This window comes from Morone saxatilis, unplaced genomic scaffold (genome assembly GCF_004916995.1).
Source record: "Morone saxatilis isolate NCDOM2014 unplaced genomic scaffold, NCSU_SB_2.0 Contig19, whole genome shotgun sequence".
In the NCBI taxonomy this organism is placed as follows: Eukaryota; Metazoa; Chordata; class Actinopteri; family Moronidae; genus Morone; species Morone saxatilis.
In genome coordinates, this window is record NW_023339751.1 from 19366082 (window position 1) to 19376962 (window position 10881).

The 10881-nt window shown below is 39.1% G+C and overlaps 1 protein-coding gene across 1 annotated transcript in view; it reads right to left on the reverse strand.

Moving 5' to 3' along the window:
- Positions 1–4359, reverse strand: part of chrna1 (cholinergic receptor, nicotinic, alpha 1 (muscle)) — a 12898-nt gene extending 8539 nt beyond the window's left edge. Inside the window, exon 1 of the mRNA XM_035663726.1 lies at positions 4114–4359. Coding sequence (XP_035519619.1) covers positions 4114–4168 — 55 coding nt within the window. The 5' untranslated portion in view covers positions 4169–4359. The remainder of the gene's footprint in view (positions 1–4113) is intronic.
- Positions 4360–10881: the final 6522 nt, after the last annotated feature.

Here is a 10881-nt window from a genome sequence, read left to right on the forward strand (position 1 = left end):
CACACATGCAGTTTGTTTAATTTTGGTTCCCTTTCAAGGCCTTCTTCTGGGATCTGTCTCAAACATGTGGCAGAGGAGTGTGGTGTTGTTGTGTACGTTCACTTCCCTGGCTGTTTGCATCGTCTGTCGCTGGCTGCCTGCTCCCTGTCTGTCGTCCTGCGAGCACGCTTTGATCTGGTCACATACAGAAATAGAAGGAAGGCGGGACAGAGCAGCCACTTGGAGCTGTCAGTCATTGCCCACTCTCAACTCCAATCCCCGCATGATACTGAACTACCTCTGCAGAAAAAAAAATAGCTAAGGCTTTTTCAATTTTCTGCCACTTACAGCTGAAAGGTAACAGAAGCGTGGGTGTGGAGATAATTTTGTTGCATTTCAGTCCATGAAATGTCACTGGTTTGAGTCACATGACAGGCTGGGAAAGTGCTGTTGAGGAAATTGAAACAGTCCTATTGACAATGCATTTGAGCAGCACTTTAGAAGAAATGAGGGAGCCCTTTCCCCTCGACTTGTCTTATCTGTAAGCTTTCCCATTGACTTCTTTTCTTCAACTTCCTTTAACTTTAAAATGGGCATGTATTGTTGCATTCAGCCGTGGTTGAATGGGTCTGGTTGGCTATAAATAGCTAGTTACAATACCGCACCTCTTACTATAAATCAATCCTCCCTTTTCCTGATTAAGTTATTGTATAACATGCTCTGAGCTATTTCATGCTGGTCCTTCTAGAGGCCACTGCATCTTTATTGTTAAAGCTAGGGTATGTTTGTTGATGTTTTTACAGCAATAAAACATGTCTATTAGAGGGAAATATGACCTTTTAAACTAGTTCTAAGCAGCTTATAGTACGTAATTGAATTGACCAAATAAACGTGTTTAAAGTCATTGTTAGAGCAGTAATAGTATTATATAGTACTCTTGCATGTACTCAAATGTAAGTATACAGTGAAAAAAACACAGCTAGGCTTCACTAGTTACTGTGTCGAGTTAGATACCCCAGAATATCCTGTTATGCACATTTGACGTGGAGGCAGTTTATTATATTATTATCAGCATTTTAAAGGTCAGTCAACGCATTGGGATAGTGCTGAAAACAACAATGTCTTCCTGCAGGTCAACGCCACACACAAATTAAGAACAAAATTGAGATGCTGTTCATGTTATTAGAGGCAGAAGAGATCACTATCATGGCTGCCTAACATCTTAGATGCTTAAACACATCTTAGAACAGTTAACTGGCACTGGACTATTTCTGGTGCCCACTAGCAAGGGTAGCAACGTTTACTTGTCTAGTAAACTACTTGCGTACATCCATAGTTTGCAGGAATGTAATGATATATCGTGAGAAAGTTTAATCTCGATACAAATATATGTGAAGATTTCAATTAGTGAGATGAAAATTAAATCGTGATATCAATCATGGTATCAAGACCTAAGTTTCTTTTTTGTGTCATTACAGCCCTACTGCTGTGAATCACTTTAAATTCCATCAGTTGTTGATTGTTAAGGTACATATGGCAGTTACACTTACAAAAGAGTGGCATGAAAGGCCACAGGGAGATTTGTTTGAAAGTTTAGTTGTCTGACGACCTTAACATTTTGAACCTGTGACAGAACAATCGTGTTTTGTGGCTGAAATGATCTTTTCTGACATACAAGCTCAATCTATTACATGTTTTCCAAAGTGGATATGTAGTGTCCGGGAATAAAAACCTCTAAATGATTAACTGAGCACCATTTTTATTGCACATCTGCAGTGATGCAGATAATGCCCAACTGGAAGCTCCTGACACACCACCTGTATCTGGTCATCACATCAAGTGTCACCAGTGTCTCATAAAATGTGACAGTAAGCAAATCACTGAATTGGAAAGGAGAAATAAAAGTAATCCCTATTGAAATGAATATACTGGCAATCTCTCTGGAGCAGACACTCAATGCATGATATAGAAAGGACTGAACATTGAATAGAAAATAATCTAAAATCAGGTTTACTCCCCTGATGAATGCACCGTTTAAATGAAAAATGTATTGTCAGTTGTGGTGGACATAAACACACTGATGTATAAAGCACTGACTAAATCAGTTTCAGAATTAGACCTGATCAAAACTCTGCTGTGAGGACGGGTATGTGTCCAGTTTTGCCGGTCCGTTGTGGTGCACAAGCTGATTCACTTTTGGGTTTTATTGAAATCCAGTGAACCAGCATTTGTCATTATGAGGCGTTGTGACTAATTAAAAAGCAGAAGCAGCTTTCAGCCCAACCCTCCTCTGCTGCTAGCTGCCTGAGGTTAAACTACATCATGCTCATCTTGGAGAGTTAACACAACCCATTCCAAGTCTACATCCAGCCCCATTGAAGCCTTTTAGAGCTCTTATTAATCTTGCATATGTGTGTAGTATCTTTACGAGGATAATGATGTTTGGTGTTACTTTGACTCTGAAGTGTAATTCAATGGCCATGTGAATTTTCTCTCACACACAGACACACACAGACACACACTGCACCAAGCACTCTGCCAGCACGTACACTGGAAAGTTCACTGCTCATCTTCCCTCGGATTAATTTCATTTACATTAATCTTAAATCATATGTTTTCTTTGAGACGCTGCCAAAACTCTGCTGCTTCACATCAGATATGAGTAGACCATGTCATTTGATGTTAAGCAGATGCTTTCAGTGATTAAAGTCACGGTCCCTTCACTTGCTTGTTGCTGTTCTTAACAGATAAACCAGTCATGTTATTTTATAATTACTGTCTTCCTTTCAAAGGCGAGTCTGTAAAGTACATGGCTTTGATTAGCATATTCATTAACAGGGATGAGTAGAAGCAGGTATATTTAATGTGCCAAACATTAGAAATAGAAATATGGATAGCTTACAAATGGGTAAAGTGCCCCGTGTTTTGGGGAGGTCTGGTTCTGACACTGTCCAGTGCTTGAAAGGTCACAGATTGAATCCCCCCAAGAGACCATATGTGCATCAAACAACAACAACAAAACAACAATGAACACTAAACTCATACCTTTGAACTGATAGGTAAGTCATTCTGGAAGAGGACATCAGCTACAGTAAATGACTTCAGTATGAATGCAGCAGGGAATGCTACCAATGCCTAGCTGTCTTTTTTAGGGTACCAGAAGGACACCAACACACTCAGTGTAACAGGCACAATGTATGCAATGTAATTCAGAATCGTAGAAGATCACAATTATATTTTCCCCCTGATAATATTGTTTAACCCGTGGTAGGTTTGGCCGTTGTGGAAATGTTGCTAATCAGTGAGCAGGTCTCCTTTTAAGGCAGCATGGTATTTTTCTGAGTTTTGATTCACTGTGAGGAAGCACAGCACTGATATGTCAGGTATTTTATTAGCCAAAACAAGATTCTTGTCTCGTTAGTACTTTGCATGTTGCTAAATCAATGTTCTCTGTGGATAAATATAGGGATATATGTCTGTCTAACTGCCTAGCTGACTAAATAAATAGACACAGACTGTGAAAGAGGACCTTATACATATTGCTTACCCCTGTTGTGCATTGTATCTTGTAGTTTTTTTTGGTTCCGAGGCCATGTGCCTTTAAGCTGTCTCCTGTTCGCATGGTCACTGGACACATTCGTACAGTCTCTGGAGAGATCAGTACTTCATCCACAGAGAACATGAACTGAACAACATGCAAGTACTTTAAATATATTCACTATATGCACAGTCTTAATTGAAACATAACTGATTATGGCTTTCACAAATAGGTCACTTGTATATAATATATAATACATATTCTATGTTTGATCTTTCTTCAGCTTTGTTGTCCTTGTTTTTAGCTGTATGTCTATTTCTATCTTCCTGTAAATTGTTCTTGGAATGGTGTGTACGTATATTCAGCCATACATATTGTATGTGTGCACATAGTACACATAAAGCTGTTTCTGAACACTGACTCAAATAATAAGAAATAAATGTTGGTGAGAAGAAACAACAGGCTAATAATTGTTTAGCTGTAGTTAGTAGTATCATTCAAAGATATATACAAAACATAACCAAGAAGGTTGAAATCTCAAGACCCCAACATGCACACACACACACACACACAAATGGACACACAGAAATACTTACCGGCAAGCACACTGAGAATCCATGCCAGCAAGATCTGGACCTTAGAAAGGTTCATATCTCCACCAGACGTTTATAGAAGCAGCCCTGAAATCTACAGCATCCGTTTAACAATGTATTGTTAAGCAGTTAGCAAGTCGCAAGCTAACTTATGAAGTGACTTTACACAGGAGCAGACATCTGCGGGGAAGCTTGTAGCAGTCACTTTGGAGTTAAAGTGGGTACTGGGAAGGTTGATCGGCCAGTAAGTGAACTCTGAGCTCTGGTTTCTCCCTTCCACCTCCCCCACGCAACAACACCCCAACCTCTCAGCATACTCAAGGCACGGGAGACAGCTGGGCGAGTGTGTGTGTGTGCGTGTGCGTGTGTGTGTGTGTGTGTGTGTGTGTGTGTGTGTTAAATATGCACAAATCAACACTGTGATCATTTCTCATTTATGTATAAGTTTTTCTTGTGATAATTCTCCAGTATAGCATCTTCTATCAGTGAGATGGAGAAGCCGAGGGTAGTGATTGGCATAAAGACAGTCGGTGAATGGGAAAGGAGGAAAGCCAAGCAGATGGACAGTGTAGGGGACAGAACAGAGACAGAGAGGCAGACAGGAGGACAGCTGAGAGCTGTCACTGATGGAATGAGAAGCATGTCCACACATGCTCCTATCCGTAATACACACACACACACACACGCACACTGCACCCACAACTCTGCCAACACGCATGCCATGACAGGAAACTCACCAGTGTGTGTGTGTGTGTGTGTGTGTGTGTGTGTGTCAGACTGAACAACTGACCAGTTATACATCTTACAAAGACAACAAAGGTTTAAGGTTTCACTGCGTCTCAATATGCTGTTTTTATGTAGTTTTTTTTATTAATAAAGTTTTTTAAATCAATATATGATTACAAATTATTTTTTTTTTTTTCCAAAGGTCAAGCCAAGTTTTTGAATTACTTTTGGCTCTCATAGTTTGTGATGCACATTTGTCATTGTTGGCATTTTATATTGACTGGTTGATCAAAAGAAAAGTCAAGAGACTAATAGTGAATGTGCTGTTTGGTATTGTGCCAATAGTCATTGTTTAACAGGACCTGTCACATTAGTAACCAGGCTGAGGTTGTTATGTTGCTCTTCATCCACTGGATGGCAGGATTTAGTTGAGGAAGCTGAGCCTAGAGCAGAAGCTTAGAACATCAAACCAGGAACCCATATTCCAACAAATGGGGCCTGTGGGTTGGTTTTCTTTTCTGATTAATAGAGTGAAACCCATTGGATCTGGCATTTATGAACCTTCTGAAGCCTCTAAGATACACACTACAGCAGCTCAAGTATTTCAAGTGGAAGCAGTACTGTAGCCTTACATTCTAGCTGGGAGCTTTTTTCTGAAGACATAATATTTTACAATATTTTATCTTCAAATATTAATATTCTTGTGTAAAATAATCAATTCAAATGTTCCCCCAGGATAAATGTGTGATGCTGTGCCAAAGGAGAATGCCGCTTTCATTGGAAGTAAACACTATTTGTACATTTCTTAACACAAGAGGCAAACATGGAGTTTAACAGGGGACTTTGGCTGCTTCTGTGGACAAGAACAGCAGTTTTTTCAATACCAATCTGATACCATGGTAAGTGTCCCGATCCAATACTTGTATTTGAGGCTTAATAATACAGGTGAATAGCAAAAAAATTGCATGCAACCAAGCTGTTCCTTACTGTTTTTTATAATTAATATATTAATATAGCCCATATGAGCAAAAAGGCAATAAGAGTAATTTATTAATGTAATCCACACAAAAGATGTACAGATGAAAATAAACACTCAACACAATACAGTTCATTTATGTAACCTGAAACAACAAAGACTGAAAGACACTTTTTAAGGGAGAGAGATACTCACTGGAGACAGCAACAAGACCAAAAAAAGATTACAGACAAGGACTGTCAGGCTATTTTATTGTTGTGCTGTTCTTTTGTAAAAAGGTAAGGAACAGCTCGGATGCAGACAATACAGAGCTATTCAGTGTCAGACAGGGACTCGGTATCAGCAGATACTCAATGTTAAATATTTTGGATCTGGACCTTGGGACATCCCTAGAAAATCCTGTTCTGGTCCTGCTGTCATACAACACATTTCTGCTGTTGGGTGATGTCCCTCTGCTGTCATACAACACATTTCCAACCGCTAACAAGGACAGTCCAGCTCATCTTTTCCTTGTTAGCAGTTGAGACTTGTGCACTTCTCCCCAATGTGTCACTTCTTTATTCTTTTATTGTTCCCTATTAGGGTTTGCCTGGCGCTCACAAGATTCAGAGATAGCTGGACACTTTATGATGTAGTTAGTTTGTAGTAAGTCACTTAGTACCCACTAGATGGCAGTACAAGACTGAGATACCACAGGTGAGGGCACTGGGCTTGATGACATTATGGCCTACACTGGGGTCAGTGTGTATGTTCTTTTGTGTGTGTGTCTGTTTGCCTGTTTTTCTGTATGTGTGGCACTCTAAGGTATGCTTCTCTCTGCCCGTCTGTACATTTGCAACCAATTGGTTTCTCTTTCTGTCTCTTTCTGCCCTTCTGTTTGTCTGTCTCACTCTGTCTGTCCCTGCTTGTTTCCTGCCTCTCCGTCTCTGTGTTTCTGTTCAGGAGGCACACACACACTGACCTTTATTTTTTCTCATACATGGGGTGAAAATTGAGACTGGATTTTTTGGGGAATCTGAAAAAGCACTTTGAGATGAGTAATCTAAGCCAACTGTCAGTGTCTTACAGAAAACTCATACTCAGAATTGAATGGCATGCAGAAATGTCATTATTACTATTCCCACTCTGGCCTAAAATCATTACCCAAAGTTCATCTGTCTACTGTAATAGATTGAAGATAATCCAGTGCACTGAGCTGCTGCCAGTCAAAACCTTGAAGTACCGAATACCCTTTAAAGATCTCCATTTCTTAGATTAGTCAATTTCTTCACAGTGACTGTCATCTCTTTGAAATGGCAGATATGTCATTTTAGAATGAAACTTAATTTACTTGTTGATGAAAAGGTTATTCAATTTAAGAAGGAAAGTTTTCTGCAGGAAAAATGGCAAGTGGTAAAAAAAACCAAACTGCAGAAGCAATTTATGCATTGAGAAATTGTTCTTTTGATTTACTGGAGGGACAGTTCAGAGGTTGGACTTACTGTGTTGTATGTATATCCTAAAATACAGCACTAATCCTGCTTGCAAATGAACAGACAACATTTAATATGTGACGGCAAGCTCATTGAGATGTACTGAATTAGAGAATCAGACATAGAATCAGACATTGTGCTCTAATTGGCAGAGACAAGACTTTCAGTTGAAGGGGGGAGATGTTGCTAGTGTTGGTGTATCACCAGGGATTAATTAAGTGTAACAGTGAGAGGAAGGGTCAGAGCAGAGCTGTTTAATGAAGATCACATGCACCCTTTAAAGCAGGTTAAAGTAAGCCTGCTTTTAAATACTATATAGATATACAGCATATACACTATACTAGGTGTGTGCAATTCCAAAGGATCTCTTTGTGTTTGAGATGAACTGATGCTTTGACCAAAGAGAGAAACGGCAAGGAAAAGTTAGATTTTACTCTGTCAAAAGCTACTTCTTGATTGTTTGGTTGTTACTTTGTGCTCTACTGAAGTCTTCCAAGGCATACTAACCATTGAAAGTTTGTACAATGGGCACAGCTTCCTGGTCTGTGAGCAGAAGCCAACGAATGACCAGCAGGGTGCAGCTCCATGGGTAAAAGTCAGATCATGCAACATGACCTTCATGTTGTAAATGATGGTCCACTTTAGAGTAAAATAGACAATAAAGCAGAGTATGTTTTACATATACATATACATATAAATGTGAATCATGGCCACAAAGAGTTAAAAACACAGTTATTGTTTAAAATGCAACCACAGTGAGGATGAAGGCAGCTCATCACAGAGTAGAATATGACAAAATAAGCCCTCTAGTCTGAAGTGACATTTATCCTTTACAAATACAGCTAAGTGTCAAAGAAAAGGAATTGCTAAAGTAAATGGAGGATTCTTGTTTGAATGTTATGCACTAGAGTCAAACTGTTGTATTGTAACAAGAAATGTAATGTCTGATCTGATTACTGTCTTCACACCACTCCTTAAAGTTTGCAACAACTGCAAACAGAGTTGAACTTGGGTTTTCTAAACAGTTATTATCTTGGCCTGTTGCTTCTATGTTTTGACTATGGTTATGTTCTATTGTTAACTGTAATTGGGTATTAAGGCTACACAACTATAATTCAGGCCGATTTAACGACTGGAAAAACTCCAAAGACTAACTTAAAACTCCTGATTTTGAATTGGTTTGTTGTTTTGGGGGAATACATTGCAGAGATAAACGTGTTAAATGTATCATTTAGAGAGGTGTTGATGTTCCCAGAGTTGTTGAATGGATCCAGACTGGAACACTGTAGGGGAGGTGGGTGTAATATTTCACCCGTGCAGGATGTTTGGAGATAAACTCTGAATGCTTTCAGATTAAAAGGAGTAGATCTGGCCAGCTGGCTGAAAGATGTCTGGTGAAGAGCTCACATTCCAAAGGTTGGAAGGAGATATGTTTAACACATGTTGAATGAAAATGTTCACAGTTTGAGTTGCTTGGTGATAATTTAAAGTGATTTATATTGGCCATATTGGTCTATGTGAAGGAACTGATCACACAAATATGTAAAGTTAATAACAGAAAGTAAAAGAGAGGAAACAAACGGGACAGACATATTGTAGATCTTAAACCAGAACAAGCCTTCAGGGTGAGTGAAAAGAGAGATTTTCTGAATTAAATCTATTTCAGGGGGTTTTATAAAAGGCCTTTGTTGTGAGACACCATCAGGAAAATTGAAAGTGTCCTTACTAGGCATGAAAAAATCAATTTCAACCTGTTTTTGTAAATGCAGCTTTGTGTAACAAATAATTTTGTGTAATACCACTGTTGCCTTAAGAGAATAGTTATTTGCAAAAATAAGAAAATATAATATATAAAATCTTCATGAGTATTGACTATTTGAAATATGGTATAATGGAGAGCACAAAATATAGAAGTTATATACTTTTTTTTACACATAACCGTAGATGAAATAAGTTATGTCACATTGTCCAACCCATGGGGAGGTCAAATTACAGTCGGCCACAGAGCTGTGAAGTCAGGAGAAATGGAAGGCAGGCAATGTCTTGCTGAAGGGCACTTCAGCAGGGTGCTGGTGGAAATAGAGGGCAGCAGGGAGTGCAATGAGCAGAGAGAAATGACTGATGAATTGGAGACCATTGTCATTAAAAGCAGCCAGCCTGCTGTAGTGTCTTTGAGCAACACTTTGAATTCATACCTGCCTCAAAAACCTTTTGTAGGTGTTGTGGACCTCTTACTTCTCTCTGATGGAAAGAATTTCTCAGGATCACTAATTTGTTACCTCTATGAATTCCACATGGCATTGATTTATTCATATCAGTATACCTGGCAGCAAAGTATTCCTGTTGAACATTTGCATTTATTGTTTGGCATTAATGCTTACAGATGTGTCTGAACTGCTCCCACAGGTTTCCTGTCTGCTTTATTGGATGAGGCAGATTCCAAACCACATGTTGCTAGCTTTGAATTGTTCTGGTAAGGCCTGTAGTCAAAGAAAATCAACTGGTTGATGGGCAAATAAAGATCTGCACATTCTTCATAGCTTAACTAAATTGAGTGCACTCTACATGGAAGCTGCTGGCTGCTAATCAAAGTTATACAACATTGTATTGGTTCTTTGACAATGTGTCAATTAGTTTGGAGCTGAGTAAATGTTCAGTTAGTTGAGCCCCGCAGTTTCCAGGCTGCTAGTTGAGTCTTTTTGTCTAATAAACCATGTGATTATTAAAAATGAACCATGTTTATTGAGTAAAATATATTTGAATATTCTTTTCATACATAATCAGTGCTCCAATATAAATAAAATAAATAAATAAAGGCAATTCATCAAATACCTTGGCCTTGCAGAAAATCGTGGGAATGTAATTCCACCGTTGCCTTTACACTCGGGTGCACAATTGGTAAAAACAAAATAGGCCGTGTTGGAATTTTCAACAAAGGCGTTGGTCAACAATGCAGTACATAGCCTTTGAATTAGATAACTGTTCTTATTCATATTTATTTTTCTCTCGCCCGATTGGACAAATGCATGAGGCATTACACTTGCTTGAATATAGAATTCACAGTGCAAATGTGGAGCCCCGTCTCTGACTCCACAGCATGGACTATCGACTGTGGCACCGTTTGCAAGTAGAAGGAGACAGAAGGACAGACAGGAAGAAAAGCTTGTTGCGGTGTCAGAGCATCCCTACGTCTCTCCTCCCCTTTGTGAGCTCTGTGGTGATGATTCTCTGAAGTCTGAACTGCTCTGCTGTTAATATAAAGTGTTTGAGGGAAGGGAATTTGAAAGACAAATGTCCCCTTGAACAGGCCCCAGGTGAGAGACGATTACAAAGTCCCCAAATGATAAGAGTCCTAGTATATTTTAATTAGCCTGGATTCTTGGTTGAGATACTATATTTACTCACATTAGGTCCTTGTAAGATGAGAGTGCCGATGTGTTTTTAATTTACCTACATTTACATTTTGATCCCTGATGGACAAAAGGTAATATGACTGGGTCCCAGGAAGCACAGCACACACTTAGCTGGTTTGGTGATAACACAAGGAGGACTATAGAAACCAGAAATCATTTACTTTGAAGAAGGTGAAGAATTTGG